We start from the raw sequence: 26,497 nt of genomic DNA, 5'->3' as shown, positions 1-26,497 counted from the left end.
AGTTAAGTATATCACATCAACGATATACTGCAGCATTGTTACTAAGTAAATTCAGAGCTAGATGGACTGAGCAAGACCAGAGCATGGCTAACAGCCCTTAGAAATGCTCTTTTAATATAAAGATGCCTCAGGAACAAGAAGCTAAACATGAGTGCATTCCGGAGCGCTTTCTGGAATCCACAGGATATGCAACCAGCCCAGCTAGCTATAGAGTACCCACAAAGACACAGCAGCCTCCAGGACTCAGAGCAGAACAGACACAGATGAGGAGCCGCAGCCTAGTACTCGGCAGGATAGAGAACCCATTTGCTTCTTTTGTTACCAGCCTGGTTCTCCGGGGAGCGGTGGGGATCGGAGCAGAGAAGCCATTTGAACCATCCCAAACTCAAGCGCAGTTCAGAGGAATAACTAGCCCACCACACGCAGTGGAACATCAAGTCCTGCCGGTGACATACAGACGGGGAGGGGGAGTTGGCTGGAACAGGGAACCTGGAAACTCTTATTGAGAGGTATTTGACTGCTACGCTGCTTTCCTGCCACTGCTGTCAGCTAGTGAAGGAGAGCAGGGCAGGTCTCAAGGGCACCAGGAGACACCTAGAGGATGGTGAGTAGTTGAAGACTGCTGATATATAGCAGCAGAAAGGGCCAAGGCAGGAGTGGCCTTCACCTGCTGATAGGATGAGCTGAGGGACCACCAGACACAACTCCACAGCCTTCTGCACTATGCTGCTTCCTTGGAAGTGATTAGCGGTGCTTCTCTGATCTGATCATGGGAGTTAAAGCACCAGCAGTCCATGTTGCTAACAAAACCGGTACCAACGGTGGGAATTTTTAGGGGAGGAAGTCTGGAAAAGAGACTAGGATTTGGGATTCTCGCTCTTTTCCAGTCTCTGTCAGTCCCTGTCCACATTAGAGCTCATGCAATATTTTCAATCGGGTCCAGCAAGCTCAGTGGTGACCGAGCTGCATCTGCATCCACACTTGGCACCTTCTGACAAATGTACGAGACACCATGCTATGGATTTCTGGGGCAAGAGCTTATCTACAGAAACATTTCTGTGAGCAGCGCTGCTAATATCTATGCTACATCCTCCTTTAAAATGGCTACTCCTGGCAGTGTAGACAGGAACAAAGCTTTACAGCTGTGTTCAGGATCCACCTTTTCTGCCTGTGTGTATATTTTAGAAGGAAAAGCTGCCTGTATCAGAGCAGCTGCCTGCGACCGCCAGTTCAACGAACAGAAGTCCTGGTGCAGACTGAGCATGGCTCAAGAAGCCTGCTCCAAGCTAGCTTCTTAACACCACTGCAGCTAACCATCTAATGCTAATATTGCCAGCCCATTCCCAACTGCACAACTGGGAAATTCACCCAACAGAGATACGTCCCCTCCCGTGCACCCCTGCTAGCTGTTCCTGGAAGATGGGCACTCAGCTTCCCACCCCAGCCCCTGAACACGGAAGAGCCCCATGCCGGCAAGAGGGAATCGTGTGATGGCACTGCTGAGCCTCAGCCATGTGTTCAAATGGCTGACGTATTATAGGCCTTGCCTACTCCAGCTTCTCCCACACTGTAAGATTTCCCCATCCCTTCAGTACCAGTAATGTGGGAACCCTGCGGGGAGAAGGCTAGTGTAGATGCCACCTGAGCACTGACAGCATGGGGCTCACCTGTGGGGGGGGGCACATCCATCTGCAGCTCCCTAACCACAGGCCTTGAAGGGAAGGGTGATGAGCCCCCGCCCCGCACCTAGACACACACCACACACAATATGGAGAGGGGTTTTCTCTAGCGCTGACTTCCTGGTCGCTGATGTTTGCCTTTTCTTCAGTTGCAGCAGCATCACATCTGGCCACTCATCCTGCTCAACAAGCTCTCAATCAAAACAAAGCCGGGGCAGCAGCCCAGAGCTCGGAGGCGCTTTTGTTTAATGCTCAATATCCCCTCCCTCTCCATCCCCCGCGCCAAGAAGGGAGCAGAAGGAAGGAGGCAGCTCCAGAGGGCTGTGCTGACAATGGCAGCAGGCAGCATCTGCCGGGGTGCGCCTCACCCTACCATTTGGGCTCCGTGCAGACAGAACAGCGAGCTCTGCACTGGAGCAGCCGCCAGCCACGGCAGCAGGGGCAGAGAGAAAGTGGCAAGGGGCTGCCATGGATAGAGCGATGAGCAAAGGGAGGGCAGAGGGAGCAGCGCCACACAGACATCCATCATTCACTGTCCTTCCCAGCCCCCAGCCCAGCACAGGGAGCCATCCCCAGTGACTGGGGGGCAGCTCACCCGGCAAACTACCCCTCAGAGCCTGCAGGCCATTTCTCACTGTGCACAGCCATTCTGTAAACCCTCTCCCCAAGAACAACCATGTTTTTCCCAAGCTGCCCAGGCCTCCCCAGGAACTCTGGCTGTTGCCCAGGCAGAGCACACCATAACAGCACACCATACCCCAACCCTGTCTGGGCTGTGCACATTCAGGCCCCTCCTTTACAGGAGAAAAAACAAAGGTCCCACATTGACGGCTCGTGGGGACACACGGGACGCTGGGAGAGCACCCCTGGGCCCATTTGATCTTGCACAGTGTGCAATATAACATTCCCAAGCCTGCCCCTGCCATGCAGGGAGCTGCACAGGGGTCCGGCAGGAACACATACCCGTTACTGCTACACACCCTCCCCCCTCAGTCAGTTCTGCTCTCCACTCGGTCTCCACAGAGTCTGACACCGATTTGGAACAAGCCCTTTTACTGCAAAACTTTGCAGCTTTTGAGGACACCAGTTCCTGAGGCCCTGCTAATCCATTGCAGGCACGCTCCCTTCTCTCAGGAGAAGTCCCCCTCTCATGTTCTTCCCATACTGCCTGCAGCCCTCTTTTCAAGGCCTTCATTGCCCATAGGACCCCCAGCCCTAGCCTTCCCCCACAGAACATGAGCCTCACCCCTGGGACCATTGCACCTGGTCCACAAGCCATGGCACCACTCCCTGGGGCTGGCGCGTGAAGTGTGTGGTTTATATGATCTATCTGCAACATGTTCAGTTTCTTCCACTGGATGTTCAGTGCCAGCACAAGCCCAGTGGTGGTGCACAGGCTTGACCACCACCACAGCAAGTGCTTGTGTGCGGCCATGTACAGTTTATGGGTGTACTAGAGGGTTGCAGCAGTGATGGTAATGTCCAAATTGTCTAGTGCAGACAAGCATCTAGAGCCAGGTCTTGGAATGGTCTTATGCCTCCAAGGAGCTGTATCAGCTCATCCTGCACTCTGCAGCAGAGATCTTGCATCCGATGAAGTGAGCTGTAGCTCACGAAAGCTTATGCTCAAATAAATTGGTTAGTCTCTAAGGTGCCACAAGTACTCCTTTTCTTTTTGCGAATACAGACTAACACGGCTGTTACCCTGAAACCTGCAAGGACAAGGCCACTCGTGAGCTAAACTACTTGCACATGGCAGCCAAAGGAAGCAGCTTTCCCACTGGTGTCACAGCTATATAAGATTATACAAGCAGGACCAAGATAGCAGGATCATGGAGCTGCGCAGGAAGAAAGCCCGCCATTTTCCACAGCCCCGCTTTGTGGCCGGATTAGCTCCAGAGCCAGACGTGTTTGTTGCCAGGAGCAGCAACAGAATCTTAGCACCCAAGGCTGATCTGAAAGAGGAGGGGGTAGTTTGTGAGCAATACCCACTCACCCCCAGCACAGCCGTGCCAGCTCACCCATGACAATCCCTACAAGCTGCCAAAGGGATAGGACAATATGAAATAGCATTTAACATGGAAAACTGCCCACAGCCACAGACATATTGATGCCCACACGCTGACAATGACAACAGGTACCACTAGGCCAATGTACAAACTGCAGGCCTGGGTAGAGGGAGAACAAGGCCCCATCACCCCACCCGGCATTGCAGGGACAGGAGCAGGACAGCTCCAGCTTCTCTGCCACACCCTGGGAAAGATTCTATACTTATTAACTCTTATATATGGACATTGTCTCCCTTGCTACAACTGATGTAATTATAGAGAAATCAATTTATACATCAGCTGCTGGGACCAGCTCAACACAGGGTGAGCCTGCACAGAGCGAGCCTGCACAGAGCACCCCCAGCCAATCGGGCAGCTTAGAGAGCCAGTCCGTTTGCCCTGCTCAGCTGGGAGCTACAGGAAGAATGGAGAGCGCAGGGCCTGACACCCAAACACCGCAAGCCAAAGCCACCACAAGCTGGCATACCTTGTTACCAATTAACCAAGCTCATCCGGGGGAGGATCAGAGCAGCACAGCACCCACGTGGTACCATCAGCAGCAGAGCTCACTTAGCTCCAGACCTCAACTGCAGCCATTTTCAGAGAACAGCTCTCCAGGATCACAGGCTCTGGTGCGTTCAGGTATGCAGTTCGTGGCTGTTGAGGATTGCTGTGGAGCTAGGAGCTCAAGCCACCTTCAGCCCTGCCCACAAAGGGGGAAGCAAAGAGTTGTATCCCCTTCTCATTGACAAAACACAAACTACGTCCCCTGGCTTCCTCAGCTTGCCGCAAAGTACACCAAACCTTGACTGTCAGGAACAATCCTACACAGGACCAGTGGATGGTAAGATGCTCTTCCCTCATCTCAAACACTCATGACTCAAAGCTGTGGACTGGGGATCTGGAGAGGCCCATCTCCCAGAGGCTAAGGAAGGACAGTTCTTTACTGTACAGTCCATCTTAAAGAGGCCAGAACTGGGTTCCACCCCTGGCCCAGGGAGCCATTTCATGGCCCAACGCATCTTGCTGGAAAGCAGCTTGCCCAAGATACAGCCTACGTTTTGCTGTTCTCAGGTCCATCCCGTTACAACTCACCAGAACCTAGTGCAGCACACACAGCAAGTCCTATTCATTCTAGAGGCCACTGGAAGCAACTGCCTCCATCTCCTGCTGCTGAAGGGGAGTAGTCCCACTGCAGCCTACTCCTGGCAAAGCATTAGGGGCAGAACGTGTACAGAGCACCGCTCCACTGAAATGGGGAGCAGACATGGGGCTGCATACACCGCCTACTCTCCACAGCAGTGTCCCTCCACCCCTCCTGACTAGCAACTCGCCTGCCTCTTACCTTCTCTGCTTTGACCTTTTTTGGCTGCCGGCACTCACTTTCCCCATCCTCCATCTCCGATTTAACTCCCAAAGGATTGAGCGCAGCTCCCGTGTCGATAGCTATACTCCCGAGCTGCTCGGCTGCAGCAGGTTCTGGTCCTTGGCCTGCATCGTACTGTCCCACCCTCACAGCCAGGGCGAGAGGCTGGAGCACGCTGGGCTCCTTCTCTGATGGAGCCCCCACACCCTCACTCCTTTCCTTCTTGCTCTTGGATGAGCTGCCCTCCTTCTCCTTTTTGGAGCTAGCCACGCTGCGAGATGCCTTGGCCGACTTCTCAGTGCCCTTTGGGATGACAGCAGCCACCAGGCCACCCGAACTGGCGCCATCCCCAGAACGTCCCTGAACCTCCTTCTTGCCGCTGGCCCCATCGCCAGGAGTGAACAGAGAGGTTCCTTGGGCCGGCTTGCCACTGTCCTTGCCACTCTTGCTCCTCTTGGATTTGGACTTGCCCTCCTTGCCCTGAGGGCCCGGCACCGGAGTCACAAACTTGATGTTATCAGGCAGTGTGGCCACGGCGTTGGGCGCCGGCAGCCCCACCTCTTTGGAGCCTGACATTTCCAGTTTCTGCTGGTCCTTCTCCAAGTCAGCGTCCAGGTCAATGATGAGGTTCCCTACTCCAATGTCCCACTCATCCCCACTGTCGTACGTCTCAACAGGGTTTGCGTCCACTCCTTTCCCTCCGGAAGCTCCGCTGCTCAAGGACATCTTAGAGTTCACAGCCCACCTCAAAGTTCTAGGCTCTTCCCTGCCTCCACGCCTTCTGGATCCCAGGCAGCAGCTGCAGCTATGTCCTCAGGCCTCCAGTGGTCAGGGTCTGTCCAGGTGACGGCATCATCATCGCTGAAAGGGAGAGCAAGAACAGGTGTTACACGGAGCAGCACGGGGAAGCCTGTTTGAGTGATCTTCCTAGAACAGGCATATGCACCTTCACCACTACAGGGGCCCAACAGGTACCTGTGCACCACCACAGACACATGGATCCTGAACTCCCCGCAATCTCTCTCTCTCTCTCACACACACACACACAACCACAGACACACTGAGCCTGAACTCTACACACACACACACAGGCTGTCTCTCACTCACACACACCACCACAGAGCCTGAACCCACACACACGCTGTCTCTCTCTTTCTCACTCACACACACCCCACCACCACCAGTCAGGCAAAGTCTGAACCCCCCACCCTCTCTCTCTCACACACACGCAGTCTCACACAACACATTGCCCCACCACAGATACAGGAAGCCTGAATTTCCTCCCCCCGCACACACACACACACGCTGTCACTCACTCACACACACACACACACACAAACCAGACACAGGGAGCTGAACTCGCCCTCACACACGCTATCTCTCTCTTACACACACACACACACAAAATGACAGAAGCAGGGGCCTGTGCTCTATTAGCAGCCCATGGGAGCCCACAGGCACAGCTGCCCACCCCTACCTTGTTTCACCCCCAAAGAAACACTCACACAAACATACACAATTTTAGATACTGAAGTTGACCGGAGCCCACTGCCTGGGTGGGGAACAATCTGCAACACCCCATCCCTCTAGCCCCCACCACAGACAGACACTGCCTGGGAAAAGTGACCTGCTACATGAAACTCACCAGCCTGCCCTCTGGCTGACACAGCCCCATCACGCCATCCTGCTGGCCCCTTGCAGGGTCCAACGCGGGGCTCTTCGGAAGAGGCCCTAGCACCCTGGCTGTCCCCGTGGCAGCCGCTATCTGGCACCGCTCCCTCAATCGATACAGGCTCCGGCAGATCACAGCTCTCAGCTTCAACAAGACATTACTCTCTCGCTCCCTGCTTGCCACTTCCCTCTGAATTACTGAGCACTCCCTGCACGCAGGGAGGCAGACCCTTCCCCCCTGTTCCCACCAGGGGTAGGGTTTAGGGGCCTTGATCGGAGCAGTGCGCCCCACACACACTGTGCAGCATGAGACCAGAGTCACCTACCAGGGAAGTTTAGTGCCCTGATGGGAATCCGACATCTAGCCTCAGAATGAGCACAGTGTTAAAGCCAGGTGAGAGCCATCGGGATCAGCCAGAGGGCAAACAGCAGGGACTAGCTTTCTGTCCCCAGAGCTCACCTCCAATCTCCAGTGACAGATCACAACCTGTCGGCTCACTTTAGAGCTCCCACACTTGAAAGCCACCACACAATACCCAGCACAACTGACTGATGAGGAGAGACCCAAGGCCGGAAGGGGAGTGGGGGCTTCCAGGTCAGGACTGAAGGGCATTGGCAGGACTGCAGCAGAGGTAGGGGGAGCTCAGGGCTGGAATAGCAGTGGGATTGCAGGTCAGGACTGAGGGGCATGGGAAGCGCTGCATAGGAGCCCAGGGCTGAAATCAGGTCTGAGGGGTGCTGGCAGCACGGCATGCAGGAAGCTGTCACTGTACATGCCCACGCTCTGCTGCCCCCCAGTCAGACCTAGCATTCTCTCTCTCATCCCTAGAACTCCCTAAAGCCAGGGCAGACACTCAGACCTCTGTACTGCACATTTCCCTGGAAGCAATCGTGTAGCATGGGGAGAAGAAGCCCCAGAGTCACTCATGGAAAGTAGCTAGTGGCAATTGCATTACCAGACATAATTAACACATGAAACAGCATTCTTCCCAGCAGCCAGGCTCTCAGCCCCAACAAACCCCTCTCCAGGCTCTCCTGAGAAACCCTTGGCCGCCCCTCTCAATGCGGCTGCTCTCAAGTGCCATTGTCCTCCTCCTGCTGCTGAGCACACGGCCCACAGATTCACAGTATTATTTCTGAGCAACACTCCAAAAGCAGGTGACTTAAAAAAATACATTCTCTTTTAAACCCTAGCAGGCAGGAGCCTGGAAAGTGGCTTCGTGGTGCGTTTTCAGAGACACAAACACTGTAAAAATGCCAAGGATTCTTTCATTAGACGGGCTGCAGCAGCCAGACCATTTTCCATCTGCTCCCCACAGCATCCCTGGCTCTGTACACCTAATAATCCACTCTCTGACAGGTCATTACAGAGATTTTTAACCCCAGGAGCCAGGGGCTAACACACGAGCTGGAAATGAAAAGCACTGACCTCTTATTTCAATGGCAGAGAAAGTGCAGAATCAGGAGAACGCTGCATGCAGCATTGGAGTCACTAACAGCTTTCAAAAGCCGCCATGTGTGTTCCTCCCTCCCTCTTCCCTTGCCCCAGCGCCCCCACCCCCTCCGGTAATCCACTTCCCAGCTTGGAGCGTGCACAACAGTCAGCATCCTCAGCTCTAATCCACCAGCTGCTCAGGTCTACCTGCCTCTCTAGAGCCACTTTCCGGGTCCATCCCTGCCAGATAGTGCCATTTGTGCTTTGTTCCTCCAGCTGAGATCACAAACAGGCTGCTCCCTGCACAGATCAGCTTGGGGGAGGGACGGAAATGTGCAATGATCAATTCACCTCACTCCCCGCAGCCTCCCTCCAAAACAAGGAGAACCTCTTCACATCCAAAACAGCACAAAACCTCCCTGCCAGCCCCCAGCCCCAGCTCCTGGCTGCTACAGGCGCCACGTGCAGAGAATCGCCTTTGTACTGCCACCCCTTGGCAATTTCTTTGTCCAGATGCACAAGGCCAATCATGAGTTTGACTGCCCAAGCTCTTAGGCCACAAAGGCCCCTCGTGGGGGTGGGATCAGCCCAAGGACTGGGGGCACGGTATCCCACAAGGGCACTTCAGAGATAACAAATATAGTAACAGACCTTTGCCCAAAAGCCTCCATTCCTCCCACATGCAGACCGCACATGCAGAGCAAGGTTTTGCTGGGTAACAATGGCTATGGGACACTATTGGTGAAATACAGACCAGCCTCCCCAACAGCGTGCCCAAAATTTACCCTACACCAATGGCCTCTTAAACAGTTTGTCTGGACTCCAAGGGATTGCACCTGATTCACGTCCAACAGACCACATAGTAGCTGTCCCCCCCTCCTTTTGATACTAAGGTGCAGCCTGTAAAAACTACTAGTCCCAGCACGCAACACTCCATGTTGATGCGAGGGTAAGGCCATGTAACCAAGAGAGAGCATTGCATGCTGGGACCTACAGTTCACATGGCCATGTTACAATAAGGACAAAGCATACACAATTCCATAGCTTGCGCTTTGCTCTTGGCCACTATGATGGGATCAGAGAGCTTCCTGCCTGATTCATTTCTATGCCCTCTCAACTGTATTTTTAAAGGAAAAACAGATGAGATGGAACAGGGCTTTGGCCTAGACCCGAGCAAAGAGGCCCAGCATCCGTAAACAGTCCTCGAACTCCCACCCCACCAAACAGAAAAGGGGTCCTGGAAGTCCACTAAGTCCCCAGAGAAAGCAGCCAGAGGGATGAGAAAAGGTTTGGAAAGTAAGAGATATGGAGAAAAAGTTTGGAAAGTAAGAGCCTGTAGAGGAGATGCAAAAGGAGACAGGGGGTTAGAGTGCGCCATGGACAGGACAAGCAGGGACAGGCTGAAACTGCAGCAGGGAATATCGTGGAGGCAAAGTAGGAAAAGCAAAGCAACTCCAAGTGCTATCCAGGCAAGGGCCCCGCTGAAAGGGAGATAGAGACACCTCCCTCACTCGAGAAAATCTCCCCCAGCAGCCATCAGCAGGGATGTTTTAGAGCCACTGCGGGTAGGGGGGTGGGGCCAGCAACTAGACAACCTACTTCCTCCCCAGGGGAGCAATTCAGCCTCAGATCCCTTTATGCTATCCTGCACCACCATCTCTTACGTACACAGAATGACTTGACAGCTAAACTAAAGCAGCCCTCTCCATCTCAGCACGATCATTCAGTCCTAATCCCCCCCCCCCCCCCCCCCCGCAATTTCTACCCTTCAGGTTTCAACTTAACCTTAGCCATCAGATGGTAAGTGATTTGGTCCCACTCCAACAGAGCAACCCACAGATGAAGAGCTGCCAGCTCAGCGATGTGGCTTCCCAGCCTAAGAAGAGTATCACAGATTCAGCGCAGAGCTGGAATGAACACACATGCAGCCCCCAAAGGGTCAGGCGCTCAGTAAGACTCACAGCAGCCAAGCAACTAGGAGCCATGGGAGATTTTTCTATGGCAGCCTGCAAAAGCGGATGAGCTGGTGCCCAGCAGGGGCAGGTCTGCCCACATGAAAATGCTCTTTTTCAAGCTACACTACTCAACTCACACTGTGCCCTCTGCCTCACCCATGCAACCCAAGGGACGCCGTGAGATTGTACTAGTGTAACTGAAGGCAGGACTTCTCCCCCAGCACAGAGAAAGAAGAGAAAACCCCTGTAAACAAGACAAAGCAGAGAATTTCACGGGGCGCTGATCATGTCCACCCCTCACACTGTGCTGGCTGATAACTAAACCAGAGGATATAGGGAATTTCCAGCACACACATCAGGAGACACTAACACAGCCTGGCCCTGTGGACACCTTTACAGACATAGAGAATGCATCCTGTGCAGACTACAGATCCTGGCTACAACACACGCTCTGAGGCAGAGCAAGCAGTGCATGCTGGGACCTATACTCATCACAGGCTGCACCTCCATACTCAGGAAGACTCTCATTATACTTGATTCACTGATGCCCATTATGCACAGCTCTCTGGTTCCTGGCAAGTTTCCCCCTCAGGGTACCCATCAGAAACTCTGCCTCCTCTGGGAGAAGGATAAGAGACATAAGGAAATCACAGAACCACAGAAAGCAGAGAAGAGGCTTATGCAGTTACATCTAGTCTTCCCCTCACCTCCTCCCATTGCAGGCTTGATCCCTACACAACAGAAAAGGCATGCGGTCACCTGTGAGGCTGGAAACCTGCCAACAAGGCATTTTAAGAGAGGGCCTGAAGCAGAGGTTCTTCAGGGAGACAGTTATCCAACGGGGGAATGCTGCACACACACAGTACCAGACATAAATAATTCAGCTCCATTTGGTGCTGGAACCTCCACAATCCACATCTATGCACTGGGAAGGAGCCAATGCATTAGAGACAAACCGGAAAGTTCACTTTCTGAGCTAACAGCCACTGGCAAACACACCTAGAGAAAGCTATTCAAACAGATAGAGAGCATTTCAAACACATCAGCGCCAGACGGAGACCTAGGAAACCACATTAGCCAGGGCTCTTTGTGCTGGAACACACCCCAGCGGATCCTCTGCAAATCCAAGGAGCCTGCATTCCTTCTGAGCTGTTGTAGTGGAGCAAGAGGCAGAAAAGCCTAAACAGGGAATGATTTAACGCCCAAGGGTGACAAAAATCAGGAGCAAGCTATTCCGCTGGCAGCAAGTCAGTCAGCCCACACATAAAGAGACTGTCTCCTACCCATGTGCTCGAATCTGCAGCGCTCCGGGATTAGCCTCTGGTGGCTTCCAGACATGACTGACTGCAATTTTCACCCTGATTAACTTTCAGGAATGCCTGCAACAAGGAACAGTAAAGACGACGGGAAATCTCTTGTGCGAGGTGTTTCCTCTGGCCAGACGGCTGCCACTCTACAGCAGACCAAAGTGGAGGAGGGTTTCAAATAACTGCTCGCCCTCACTGGGCCCAGTCCAAGACAGCAAACACACCCATCTGCTCCAGAGCAGCCCCCAGTGATAGGAGTGGGAGGCAATCCCAGCACTGGTTGGAGGGAGGAGTGGAATCAGAAGAGCAAAATCTCAGTCAGAACGAAGTAGGAACTGCTGCTCGCTGCACGGAACAACTACCCACCCCATCCAGCCCCACGGGTGCCCAGTTTTCCAAGCGGGACAATGCAGAAATGTGAGAGGATGCTGTACTGCAGGCCCTTTCTCCCGCCATCTAGTGCTGGCAGCCAGCCTACAGCTTTCCCCATATGCTGCCTCCACACAAGATCCTTTTTTGTTTCCTTTTACGACTAAAGAAACTCAAGAGGGGACTCGCCTTCCTTTCCAGAGCTGCAGTGCTAGCTCTCTGCTCTCGACTCCTAATGCTACCTCTGTAATCCCCCAGCCTGGCTTGTTTGGGTTGGATTTTTTTTTTTTAAGTAACTCCCATGTCGTTTTTGTAGATTTTTTTTATGATGTTCTTTTCTCCCTGCCCCCTCTCTCCAGCGATGAAAAAAATGTTGAACAAGAGCCAGCTGGCACGCACAAGAGGAGACTGAGAAATCTGCACAAAGGAGCTTCCTCACTCACTTGCTGCTTTCAGATCAAGAACAGTGCAGGGGAGGGGAGGGAGTTCTGCTCTCCCCCACACATCAGTCTGGCTGGTGCAGACAAAGGAGATTTACCATGACACCCCTGCGAGCTGCCACCCAACTAGCGTAGGTTTCCTGTATCACATTCACACAGTGGGTGTTCAAGATGTTCCAAAACACGCTGAAGTCCAGGTTTCAAAACACGCTGTTAACTCTGGAATTAAGCACGATTTGAAGGGGAAGCTAACAGGTCACTTGCTTTTTCTCATGATGCAGAAGACCAGGGGCCACCAAAGTCTGCCCAACCAAGGGCCACACTGGCAACCTGCCAGGAGCAAGAAGGCTGAACCCACTTTGAATAAAATGGAGCCACCCTTCTCTTTTAATATGGAGGTTCACCTGCATGAAAACTACAGCTCCCAGCATGCAATGCAGCCGGATCCTTTGGCAAGAAGTACAACAATGCATGCTAGGACCTGTCTTTTCCATAGGCTGCACCTTTGTATTAGAAGAGGAATCTGACCTTGGATGGCGTTTGGATCATAGGCCATTCTTGGATCTGCTTTGTAACACTGGGAGATCCTGAAATGAAAGGCACTACAGAAGTGCAGAATATGGCATTACTGTCTCTCTCCACCTCTGGTTATAAGCAGGCCTTTAACAAGGAGCAGCAGATAACTGGAAGCAATTGGAGGTGTGTGGGGAGATAAAGACTAGCACAGTCATTCTGAGAAGACCTTGTCTACATGTGGATCACTAGGCTGCTTTGGGGAGGAAACCACAGCCAAGTCCACACTGATGTCAGCTGGAAGTTTTAACTTACAGCTCCCCTGAACATCAACTAGTGTTTTACATACACAAACAAAAAAATTAATGCAACTTTCAGCTGAGAAATTCAGCATTAAATCAGAAAATACAGAGTTAAGGTTAAAAACTCAACCCTGAGTCTGCCTCCCAGGCTTATAAAACTTTGAAATACAGCCTTTCCTGACAGCCCATGTTCAATTACATCCATACAAAGAGGAATTTCCTACTAAACACCAAATACAGTAACATACAGTCTATACATCCTTCAGACCTGGCCTGATTTCAGAACCAGTCCGGTCTAAGCTTCAGAAAAAACTTAGTCAGATTATTTTAAAACTCTATGCTTGTTTTTATTACTTTACTTAACGCCAATGTCAAATAGACATTGGGGAGAGAGACTTTCTTGCTTAAAGATTGCAACATACATCCCCACCCCCCTCATCCCTTCAGTTAAGGTCCAAGAACTCCCAATATATAACCCCCAAGAAATCCTCCAGCAAAACAAAGGAAGACCAGTGTTGACATTGCTGATATTTCTGAGGTAAGAACTAAAGCAGGAGTTAAAAACCCACACATATACCCTACCCCTTCAGGCCTTCTTTATTTATTAGGAAGTAGCAAAAACTGGCACAAAAACTTTTCTTTTAACCCTCAGCAGGTCACTCCATGTTGCCTTTAACCTGAGTTCATGGCAAAGAATTTCCTTTTTTTAACAAACAAACAAAAAGTTGGTACTGGAATTTACAGCTCTTTAGATTTGCAATTATTTGGCTTTGATTTCACCTAAGCCCGGGAATTTTTGACCAAAGCATCCTGCGTACGGAACAAAATACACTTCTCAAGCCTTATCTGGCAATCTGTGTGGTAGAAGACCAGAGTTTTGAATCTCACATGTATTTAACACCTAGCTAAACTTCTTTTAACTACTTGGCACTAACTAATTTTATTCTCCAGCAGAATTTATGCTAATATTGACACAACTGAGCAAGAATCATCCTCATACATGATATTTAGATTTAATCAATTTTACAGCAGATGTTCCAATTAATCAGGCATCAAATATTGAATTAATTATATTATATACTTTATATCTATACAGCACCACCTCAGTAGCCTGGAGGATGGAGGATGAGAGCCAAACAGTATAAAGAACAACAACACTGGGGCAAACATCTGCTCTTAATAAAAGCATCATAAGCTCCAATATCCACAAAGAGGGGCATCCATTTAAAATATCATGTCTGAAAAGTGTTAGTCTTTAAGGTGCCACCGGACTCCTCGCTGTTTAAATGCAACACAGATTACCTGTAGGAGAACAAAGGGTTGAGCCAACCTGGCTAGATTTGACGCTATGGCTCCAAAGAAGTGGAAGGAGAATATTTCAAACCCTGCATTCAGAAGGCCACTATGCTACATCCTCCAGGAGAGCCTAAAAACTCCATCTCTACTCTCGTGAACATTTCATTTTCTTTCTAAATCAGTTTTTAGCTGAAAGAAGTGCTCCTTCCAAATACTGCCCCCTCTCACCTCTTCCCAAGATTCCCTGCTCCCCTTGTAGTTCTAGTGAAGGCAGCAAAGCAAGGAGGGATGTGCCCATTTGCAGAGATGGCTAAGGACATCTCTCTAGTACTGTCCATTTCCAAAATGCTGTTCAAACTCTAACTGCTTACTGCCCGCAGACCGCCCCGCACTGGTAAACACCATCATGAGTTTACAGCTAGGAAGACATGCAGGCACAGACGTTAAGTGACATGCCCTCTGTCACATTGCAAGCCAGTGTCAAAACCAGAACAGAAGTCTCTCGGCTGCTGGGGCCATGCCTAACCCAGAGTGCCTCCAAAGCAACCCCGAACTACATGCAGCTCACTGGCCCTAGTGTCAGGGGAGACACAAGAGACGGTCAACCCCTCACCTTGTGCAATGCAGGGTGGGATTTGGGGGAACCTCATGCTGGATGCTGCTGCAACACTGACCCTCTCCACTAACGCTGGCTCACTAGTACCCATGGCAAGACAACTGGTCCTTTCCTGTTGCGATGTGACCTGTGCTTCCCGTGTGCAGACACCCCAAGCTACCAAACAAGACACCTAGTGTCAGCTTAGCATTAAACAAGAGGGCCAACGGTATGCCTGCAACCAAAGTCAGCAGGTACTGTATTAATGGCTCCCTTTCGCAGTGGGAGAGCCACACAGGCTAACTAGCAGTGTGAGCTAGAGGTGGATCCGGCAGACCTAGTACACAGGAGAGCTGTGATCTAACCCCATTCTGACAGTCACTAGCCTGTCACCCTGGAAAAGTCACTTCCCTTCTCAGGCCTCGGTTTTCCTGCCTGTCAAACGGAGATGCGTGATAGCTCTCAACCTCAGGGCATGGCTACACTGGAAACTTCAAAGTGCTGTTGCAGCAGCGCTTTGAGGTGCGAGTGTAGTCACGCATGAGTGCTGGGAGAGCTCTCTCAGAGCTCCTGGTAATCCACCTCCATGAGGGGATTAGCTCCCAGCGCTCCGAGCCTGTTTACACTCGCTCTTTAAAGCGCTCTGACTTGCTGCGCTCAGGGGGGGTCATTTTTCACACCCCTGAGCTAGCAAGTTAGGGTGCTATAAAATGTAAGTGTAACCAAACCCCCAGAGGGAGCTGTGAGGATTACTGAGGCCAGTCAGGAGCAAGTGATCATAGACTGCAGGTGACCATACCTCTAGACAACATGGCCTCTGGCAGGGCACTGCCTCCTCATCTGGGAGAAATTATACACTGGCCCCAATGTCCTGCAGTGGATTTTGCCAGACTTTTAAAGTCCCTGCCAGTTTATCATGGTAAAGCACTTTAAGAGCAGCCTTGAGGTTCAAAGCCCCAAAGCTGCAATTAAGCTAAAACACAAACTTCCTCTGCCCCCTCGCCCAACCCCCTGCAATGCCTCTAGGCCTTAGCTCAGACAAAGAAACCTCACAGAGAAGCCCAATGACAATGGGTGAAGAGGTTTTCAGGGTGGAGGACTACTGAGCCAGTTTCCTTCCCACAGGGCTTGGTTCTTAAATCCAACACTCAACCCATGCTATGAACTTTTACCATGGCTGTACTTTAAATATTGTGTCTGCACACCTGATGGCTAACACCTTGTGAGCCATCATGGCAACCCTAGCAAGAGGCCTAGGCTTGTATATGGACATCTAGCTGTAACTCTGTTTTTCCATGTAGACCAGTGTCCTCTTGCCATGCCTGTCCTCTGTACCTCATTTGGCTGGTCTTCCTTTATAACTATGAGAACCAAGAAAATGCCCCCAAGTGCCCTGCCCACATGCTGCCCTGCGTGCCCGCCTTCTGAGCGCTCTATCCCCACACAAGCACAATGGGGCAGCCCAGAGGTTCTCAACCTTTTTCTCTCTGAGCTCCCCCAACCCCAACATGCTATAAAAATTCCATGGTTCACCTGGGCCACAACAACTGGTTTTCTGCACATCCAGTAGATTAAAAGCCAGGCTCAGTGCTGGGGGTAGCAAACAGGGCAACTGCCCGGGACCCATGCTACCGGGGGTTCCGCAAAGCTAAGTTGCTCAGGTTTTGGTTTTGGCTTTGGCTTTCCGCCTTGGGTGGCAGGGCTCGGGCTTCAGCTTTCTACCCTGGGCCCCAGCGAGATTAAAGAGGCTAGGACTTTTCAGCTTGGAAAAGAGGAGACTAAGGGGGGATATGATAGAGGTTTCTAAAATCATGAGTGGTGTGGAGAAAGTGAATAAGGAAAAGTTATTTACTTGTTCCCATATATAAGAACTAGGGGCCACCAAATGAAATTAATGGGCAGCAGGTTTAAACAAATAAAAGGAAGTTCTTCACTCAGCGCACAGTCAATCTGTGGAACTCCTTGCCAGAGGAAGTTGTGAAGGCTAGGACTATAACAGGGTTTAAAAGAGAACTGGATAAATTCATGGAGGTTAAGTCCATTAATGGCTATTAGCCAGGATGGGTAAGAAATGGTGTCCCTAGCCTCTGTTTGTCAGAGGGTGGAGATGGATGGCAGGACAGAGATCACTTGATCATTACCCGTTAGGTTCACTCCCTCTGGAGAACCTGGCCATTGGCCACCGTCGGTAGACAGGATACTGGGCTGGATGGACCTTTGGTCTGACCCAGTATGGCCGTTCTTATGTTCTTAACGCCAGCTCTGCTCTCTGATTTATTTTGGCAGACTCCTTGAAAGCTGCTCGCAGCAAGGGGGCCCCAGACTCCTGGTTGAGAACCACTGGGATAGCCCCCGGGGTACTTTATGTGCGTGCCCTCCAGGCACTCTATCCTCTGCTCAACCACAATGAGATGGATGGCTGCCCAGGTTTTCCCAACACATACTGATACAAGCAGAGTTAGATAGTGTGGTAGGTGCAGACACACAGATACAGCAGTGATGGCACAAAAGCTGCTGTGTGAACACAAACTAGACAATGTTAACTTGTAACCTGTTACGGTGACTGACTCTATACTAGAAAAGTTAGTACCCATATTACAGGAACTGCCAGCAATAGTGCAGATGCACTAATGTAAACAGGGTTTAGGCATTGTACTACGGTGTCATGAAAACCTGCTCGCTAAGCTGTCTGTAACATATTTTTAGCTCAAATGCCTTCTACATGGTTACAAAGCCACTGTTAAGAGCTGCATTATGGACTCAGCCTGAACGACAACTAAGAAACAAGCCCCAAATCTGGGCAAGCTCACTCAACTGGGACCGGGCAGTTGTGTATCAGTGAAGTTTTTGGTAAGCACATATGGGACAAGACTCACTTTTCATTCTCTCTCACACAGACAAAATGTCTGTTAGAAAAACTGAATTGGTGTAAATGCATTGATTTAAAATCAATCTAGTTGCACTGTTTGAAAGAGTCACAAGTCAATGAGAAAGGGAAGTGTGATAAATGGGATCAGAGGTGATCCCCAGAATCCCAAGCAAGTGGATGGGGGAAACAAAAGCTCCAGAGAGATAATAAAAGACCACATGAAGCCAGTGGGCACAAGTGACAGTGCTGAAGCTGGCAATGTTCTGGGAGAAAGAGCTCTCAGTTTTTCCCTGCTCATCTAATGACATCAAGACATCTGGACAAACAAATGCCATAATTTAAGGATTCACATACTTTACAGTTCAACTTTGCCCTGGCTGGTATTGGAGCAGGAAGGGGACGAACTGGGTGTAACCGAATGTTCCCACCTTTGATTTATGGGATTCTTCAGGCAAATAGCAAGATTACCATGAAAAACAGCCTTGGCAAGATCTAGGGCTTGCTTCAAGCTGGCTGTGCTCTGAGATTCCAGTTCAGCTCCTGCTGCCTGAGGGAGAGAAGGGGGAAGGAAGACAAAAGGGGTGGGGGAGATGGATCTGGGCAGTGATTATAATAGCTGCAGTAATTAGAGTGTTTCCAAGTGGCTACTGGAGTTGTTCCCCAAGCAGATGACTCCAAAGGGGTTGGGGGAAGGGAGGGCCCAGGATAAAGCAAGCATGCCTCAGTGAGCACCACATTCAGGGAGAAAGCAGCTTGGGGTCAGCACGGGCACTTGCTCTACCGCACTGACTGGCGGGAAGGGAAACATGACAGGGGAAGTTTATTTCTAACTTCAAAAACTCATCACCAAATTCAGGGAGAATAACTGGACTGATCAAAATGAGTCATGTGACTGGCAAAGTAATGGCTTCCAGCCACGAATCTGCTTTGATCCCAACATCAGGGAGTCAAGTAGCACAGGCCAAGTACAGTGCAGCACAAAAAGCCCCAGACTCCCTTGGGAGTGACCTCTCCACGGCCCTGATGGCCTACCCCTCACAATAGGTCACAGGATTGCCTGTCTGCCTGTCTTGCTCCCAGGCCTTTCAATCTAGCAGATAGGCAGAATTCTAGGCCTCCTTAGGGAGACCACAAATGCGCAGCACTGGCAGCCTCAAATGCTTTAGCAGAAGAGGAAAACGTCTCCGATTCCAAAAATGAAGGGGCTGCCACTTCATCTTCTAATGCCCTTAATTCCCCTCATTCAATAACCAATTAGTGCACCTTGGCTAAAGCTAGCAAGGGCTTTATCTGCAGGAGTAGAATGTATATTACCTGCACTCATGATCTCTCTTGTTGTCAAGCATCAGCCCAGGAGCAGTTTGGGAGAGGCCAATCAGACTGCAAGGCGAGGTCTACAGACAGGGAGGAACAAATCCTAGTCCAGGGAATACTAGACGACAAAACCCCTTCAGCGATTTTTTTTAGGGAGGGATAATAAATAGGTGTATTTTATAGATTAATAAAGCACATTTGAAAAGCCATGATATACATCAGAACCTGGCTAATTCACACTAATGACCCACTAAAAGTTACACAATTTTGTGAATTAGCAAGTACGTAAAGGAATACAATAAAAAGCAAGGATAATGCATCGAAATGTACTTTGCTCATTTATTTTGTTAGCTGTAGTTCCACTTTAATTACTCGTGGTGATACTACAAATGCTAGGAAAGGTTCTATGTTAGGTTTTGCAAAAATAATGAAATCTTGCTAACAAGAAATTTCACTACAGTATTTGTTACTAAATCTTTGTGGAGAAACCAACAATTCTTGTTCAGATTAGCAAAATTCTACTCTACAGCAGTATTCACAGTAGCACTATGTAATGCCCCATTTTCATTCATTTGAAAGTTTGCAAAGGACTGTTCTTGTGAGACTAAAACTGCCTATTCTTTTCGTCTCATCAGAGAAATAAGATTCTGAGATAGTTTTGCATAAAATCCTTCCATGCTCCTAAATTACCCAAGCAGGAAAATATCTCATTTTTAAAAACAAAAAAGATAAACACATTACACACACTCATGCTACACAGGTGGTCAGTTTTCAATAAGAACCACATCGCTGTATGCGCACAAAGACAAAATAACTAAATTACAAAGTTAGAGGTGACAAAAGCACTGTATAAAATGTATTAAAGTTTCCAGCCACTTAACAGCACAGATGTATTGTCCCAGATAGAAGTAATGTACACCACTGGTTGTACTTAAAATCTGATGTTGCAAAATCATCCACATCTCTGCCGTGCTGTAGGCAGGGAAGGCACAAAGAGTCCTTTGCGGTTTTTTCCCCCAAATAAAAAAAAGAAATAAAATGCAAAAAACTTAGCAATTTAAAACACAAAAGTCAAGATTCTCAGGCATGAACCTTGACTCATCCACAAATACTATTTTCAAGTCTTGCTTAGACCTGGGTGCAGAACATAATACACAGTATATGCATGCAGCTAAGTTAACTTTGCTTTTGGCAACTGAACTTCCTGGCTCCTTTGTGTTCAGATCTGAAACCTTAACGCTGCTTTAGCTTTTTGCAATGTGTACTCCTTTCTGGACATGCAAGCAGCATGATACTTAGATATCTACATTAAATGTGCATAAACATATCAGTAAAACAGGAAGGCCATACATTACAACAGTGGCCTGGTGGTAAAGGAACAAGAGTGGGAGTCAGGGCTCCTGATCCTACATGCATCTGTGGGAATAAGAGGAGAGCAGCAGAGGGGAACTTGGCTGCATTTGTAGTAACAAGCTCTTAGGGGCACTAAATATGGGAGTGGAGGAATGGATCAAAGGTTAGGAAAACATCAGTCCGTAACTTCCAGTGAATCCCCAAAGAGATGCCTGAAATCTCCCCTTGACCTGGGAGTTCCCATGTAATCTACAAATTTATAAAGGAAACACTGATCAGCCAAACTAGGGACAACAGCCACACAAAGATTTCCTGTGTAAGGATTTCAGCCGAATACCCTCCACTGCAGCCAAGCATTCACCTTGCTCAGCCCCAGGCCTCCGGCACCACCGCTCTGCAGGTCAGCCAAAGCGGGTGCGTCTGTGTGTACAAGCAACTGCTCCCAGCAAAACCCTCACCAGCAGGCCTCACCTCCCTTTGTCACTGAACAGGCATGTGGTCTGCGCAGTGTAAACATGTGCCCATAATTTTCTCTGGGCAGGGCTGTTTCTAATGCCAGATAATCCAACCACAATGAGGACAGGGGCATAAAAGCCTTAAAGGAAGCAACTGTGCACACACTCCATGTGTTGCATCCCAGAAACAGTGCACCTGGAACCATAAATACCATCTTATTTACATAACACTCAGTAGCAGAGGGACAAAGAGACTTAATACAGTGTATTTAATATTCCTATTACACTAGTGCCCAGAGACGCCAATCAGCATCAGAGACCCATTGTGCTAGGCACTGTGCAAACACACAATGAGACATAGTCCCTGCCCTAAAGAATTTACAGAAATCCTGGCTCAAGTCTGCCAAAGTGCAAGGTCAAAAGAGACATAAATTGGCTCTGCTCTGTCTGGTTCCCTGATTAACATTTGCTCAGAAGCACAGTGGGCAACCCAAAGCACCTGGTGTGTCACAGTTACACACAACAACTGAACCCAAAACACACAACTACAGCCCTCATATCACCCCAGGAGACCTGTCTCCGCTCTACACGTAGGGACAGAATCCCATTCTTAGCGGTCACACCTGTATCACTCACCAATGAGTAACACAACGTACAGCTCCACACCAGCCCAACAACAGAGCTCAGTTATTGCAGGGTTGCCCATAAGTAAGTACTTCCTTAGTGGTAGGTTTTCAGGAGGGAGGGGTATTAAAAGGGAAAAGAGCACTGCAGCATACAGAGAATTTGGTCAAAAGCACCTTGGACACTGAAAGCATATTCTTGGGCAAAACTGGACCAAATTAAATTTCATCTATCTCAACAGAGTAACATTAAAATTTCCAGTGTACTGGTTGGACAGCATACTCCGATATGTTGCTATCACCCCTCACCCAGAAGAGAGATGCGCATAGAGAGAATAAATCAGATTCTTAATGAACACTGCCCTTACCTCTCAAAGTTCATTTATTGCATTCACTTTGTTAGGCTAGATTACTGGCTGTTTATACTTCACTACTAGGTGTTTCTGCCTAGTCTTTCATAAAAAAACATATTTTTAGGTAGATTAATGATTGAAGAGCAATAAATACATCAAAGACAGAGTGGGTTTCTCCCCGGAGCCAGGAAGTATAGGAAAATGAGTACATCACACACACATCCAATATTCAGGCTGAGAAGCCTGAGGGGACCTGCTATCTGGTGATCCCATGAGAGGAGTGGTCCCTTTTGCTATATTCACAACTGCTGCTGCCCTTGTCTGGGACATTAATCCACACTGCAGCACAGGCCCCATCTCGCGACACCGCCTGCAAAGAGCAGTGTTTATTTCCTAAATGAATGGAAGAGCAATACGAAGGTGCACATGTGTAAGATAGACATATCTATGCGTGCTCATATATATAGCATGTAAGACTGAATAAAGAGCAGTTCAAATAACAGTCACATAAAGATGTGTATCCAAGATGCAAACAAACAACAGAAAGTATCCAGCTTGGGATATTCCCGATGTGGCCTGGCTAAACTCCAGTCCAGGTCATTACAGCCTGCCTGCTGATTTCCTCTGGTGGTTTTTAACTGATGCAGCATTCTTGTCCTAAACTGTTGGAAAGCAATGTTGTGCAATCCTAAACAGCTGTTTTCCACCCCAGAGGTGGCAGTATTTCAAGGGTGTACATGGGTCACTTCCCACATCTTATACCCAACCACAGAGATTTTGGGAGGCAAATGAATGTCTGAGGATGGAAGAGGGGAGAAAATGGTGAAGCATTACTTTTACAAAAATGCTCTCATTCCGAAGCAGGTAACATTTTGCTTTTAAATCACACTACAAGAAAGCTAATCAATAAATAAGTGGACTGGATTTTTCAAGTACTGTGAGCAAACAAAGAGCTAGAACCATTCAGCATAACCCTGTGCCAGAGTCACTGTACAGAGCATAGAAACAGGTTTACATAAATTCATCCAGATGGGCAAGACTATGGAAGGGAATCTCCTGTTCCCCACAGTGCTCTATTCCCATTGCAGGGCTGGCCACACAACAGCCAGCTGTGCAGAGCAGATGATTCAGCACAGACACTGTCATCCTTACTCTTCGGGGGGCGGAGAGGAAGCATGCCCATGAGATGTTCATTGTCCCTTACAAAAAAATGGTGTACAATCTCTCAACCCGTGGCAATGGCCTGCCTGGTACAGGGACAAAATGGCCTCCTGGGAGACTCCCCAGAAGGAGCAGAGCCAACTCTCAAACACAAGACTTGAACCCGTGACCTTCCCTGTGTATACAATGGGCAGGCAAGAGAGCCTGGCTTTATCTCAGGAGCAACAGTTCTTACCCCTCTGCCTCACTCAGATAAAATCAGACCAATTACTGTGGGCACCCAGCACAGCCAGTTTGTTCCTCACCACAGCCCAAACTGGTGTCACCCAGAGACATGTGCCATTTCTCCTGCAGTCGAGGAATGAAAATAACCCCCACTTGGGAGCCGGCCCCAGAGCAGCCAAGATAAACCCTGCATGGGTTACATTCCAGTCCCAACTCTTCCTCTAACCAGGAACCATGCTCCCTTTGAAAAAGAGACCAGACAACTGAAGTCAAACAGATTCACCCTCTCAGTCCAATTCTAGGCACCTACCACTCACAGCATTCCCCTGCCCACTTCCAGATGGAGGCCATGCAGGGTAAGCTGATCCTGTGGCCCAGCATGCTCTTGGAGAGGGCTTCCGAACAACAGCACCAGGGCTCCAAGGATAGTTACTTGCACTTCTCTGAACAGCCTAGCAGTGATAGCAGAGGATCAAGGAACGCGATCAAACGTGCCTTTAATTAAGGATAGTTAAGGTGATCTGAAGTGCCTTGCCTAAGATCGTGACCCATAGATGCCACTGCCTCTGGCGCCCATGAGAGACAGTGTTCGGAGAGGTTTCAGAGTAGCAGCCGTGTTAGTCTGTATCCGCAAAAAGAAAAGGAGGACTTGTGACACCTTAGAGACTAACACATTTATTTGAGCATAAGCTTTCATGAGCTACAGCTCACTTTATCGGATGCATTCAGTGGAAAATACAGTGGGGAGATTTATGGAAAGATTTCTTCCCACATTGACTGTTTGCATTTCAGTGAAGAGTCTCTTGGAGGATTTAATTCTCTGTGATCTGTGCTGAGAAAATCCCCCAGGAGGGCTTTGTCCTTTTACCCTCTATGAGCCCAACACTGGGGACCTGAAACTGCTGTGGGCTGCTGCCTGTCTCTTTCTCACACACCCCTACAACACACACACACACGGGTCAGATGTTCTTCCTCCTCGTCAGGCACAAGCCCAAGGGGAGAGAAGGAAATCAGTCATCAGAAAGCACAGTGATCGAACCCACATTGCAAATAAAGGAAATGTAGAAAGCCGCGGTGCCAGCACAATGCCCGGAGACTAGGAAGGAGCCTGCCGGGAGACAGGTTGGCATAGGGCACCACAAACCTCCCCAAGGGACACTTCACTTGTTTCCCCAAGTTCTTAATTCCTGTCAGCGTGAGGAGAGGGGTGAAGAACATGGGTGAGGAAGGGAACACTAACCCCGCTGCGGCCTGACTGCTGTGATTTGAGATCACTCTCCCAACCAACCTGCCACTCGTGTCTGCCCTCATCCCTTCCCGGTTCCCCTAAGCCACCTGCTCCAGCCTCCTCTCCAGCCCAAGCGACCACATGCCTAACACTTGGTGCTGAACATCCCATGCCCCATATCCAGCCAGGACACGGCACCCAGCCTCTAGCTAAAGATCTGTCCTTGTGCCTCCTCCCTGTCTGCCCTGGTCCTGCCCCACATCACCCACCTCTGTGACCCCTCAGACCCTAGCACCCCATTACATCCGCAGCACAGCGCACCCCTGTGATCCCGCAGGCCCCGCTGCCCCCAGCCCAGCCACCAAGACCACACTGAGACCTGCAAGCAACAACAGACACAAGGGGAGAGAGGTCCTAAGCCTCCCCTCCGCCCCCCCACCGCTCCCAGGGAGGCATACTCGGGGGGAGGGGGTCACGCTCCGGGCCCCCCCTCCCCCCGCCGACTCACCGGGGGGGAGGGGGTCACGCTCCGGGCCCCCCCTCCCCCCGCCGACTCACCGGGGGGGAGGGGGTCACGCTCCGGGCCCCCCCTCCCCCCGCCGACTCACCGGGGGGGAGGGGGTCACGCTCCGGGCCCCCCCGCCGACTCACCGGGGGGGAGGGGGTCACGCTCCGGGCCCCCCCGCCGACTCACCGGGGGGGAGGGGGTCACGCTCCGGGCCCCCCCGCCGACTCACCGGGGGGGAGGGGGTCACGCTCCGGGCCCCCCCGCCGACTCACCGGGGGGGAGGGGGTCACGCTCCGGGCCCCCCCGCCGACTCACCGGGGGGGAGGGGGTCACGCTCCGGGCCCCCCCGCCGACTCACCGGGGGGGAGGGGGTCACGCTCCGGGCCCCCCCGCCGACTCACCGGGGGGGAGGGGGTCACGCTCCGGGAGCCCCTCCCCCGCCAGGCCCCGCGGCCGATCCCGGACTCACCCGGCTCCGGTCCCGTCCCGGGCGCTCCCCTAAGTCTCCTCCATGGAGCCGCCGGGCTCCCAGCGCCGCCGGCTACGGGCCCGGGGCCGCCGCCATCCCGCCGCGCCGCGCTCAGTGCAGGCCGCTCCGCGCCTCCGGCCGGGGGCTCTCAGCGGCCGCCGCGCTCCGGGCTCGGCTCAGCGCGCACGGGGCGGGGGACCCGGAGCGCGGAGCCCGGATCCGGAGCCGCCGTGACTCACTGAGCCGGGCGGAGCGAAAACCCGGCGCGCGGGGTCCCCGCGCAGACAGACCGCCCTCGGGCGCCGGCGGGGAGCACGGAGGCAGAGGAGGACGAGGAGCCCCAGAGGGGCAAACCCGGAACACTGACCCAGACTGGGATCCGCCCCAGAGATCGGGATCCCACAGGACAGGGGAGAGGGAAACCCAGAGCACACGGAGCCAAGCCCTGGGAGACAGGCAGAGGTACAAACCCTCTGACAAGCATGAACCTCAGCAGGAAGGGCTCCAGAGAGTCCACACAGACATGGGGGACGCCGCTGCTGAGCTGGAAAGGGAAATCCAGACCGGGGGCGTAGCCTCCGGGGGGCTGGCCCATGCACTTAGCATCCAGGCCCACCCAAATCTGAGCAGGGCGTAATGCTGCCACAGCAGCCGGGCTGGAGTGTCAGTCGGACACTGAACTCCAGGAGGGAGCTAGGCACCCGCCCTTCAGAAAACTATGCTCCGGCAGCTCTGCCTTGCCATTTTCTGAGCCACCCTATGCATGAGCCCAGCTTGGCAGGTGAAGCCCTGTGTCTGGGGGCACCAGGGCTAGGAAGAGGGCATGGCATCAGGGGAAAAGCTAAGCTAGCACAGTCTGGCATTGCCCCTCCACCCGAAAGTCATGGCTCACCCAAATTTCCACTCCTAGCTACACCACTGATTCAGACCAAGCCAAGAAAACTACGACAGGGTGGAAAGGCT

At 51.1% G+C, this 26,497-nt stretch overlaps 1 protein-coding gene across 4 annotated transcripts in view; it reads right to left on the bottom strand.

Moving 5' to 3' along the window:
* Positions 1 to 25,706, bottom strand: part of ZNF609 (zinc finger protein 609) — a 121,621-nt gene extending 95,915 nt beyond the window's left edge. For 2 of the 4 annotated variants that reach the window (XM_073363228.1, XM_073363231.1), the window contains exons 1-2: positions 25,535 to 25,706; positions 5,073 to 5,954 (exon numbers count right to left, since the gene is read on the bottom strand). In XM_073363228.1, the coding sequence (XP_073219329.1) occupies positions 5,073 to 5,819 (747 nt within the window). In that variant the 5' untranslated portion in view covers positions 5,820 to 5,954; positions 25,535 to 25,706. Of the gene's footprint in view, positions 1 to 5,072; positions 5,955 to 6,738; positions 7,072 to 25,534 lie in introns of those variants that run through there. The other 2 variants (XM_073363229.1, XM_073363232.1) reach the window with 2 other exon arrangements.
* Between the last annotated feature and the right edge of the window lie 791 nt (positions 25,707 to 26,497).

The sequence above is a fragment of the Lepidochelys kempii genome, chromosome 10 (genome assembly GCF_965140265.1).
Source record: "Lepidochelys kempii isolate rLepKem1 chromosome 10, rLepKem1.hap2, whole genome shotgun sequence".
NCBI lineage: Eukaryota > Metazoa > Chordata > Testudines > Cheloniidae > Lepidochelys > Lepidochelys kempii.
Note: the sequence above shows the minus strand (reverse complement) of the source record. Positions and strands in the feature narration are given on the sequence as shown.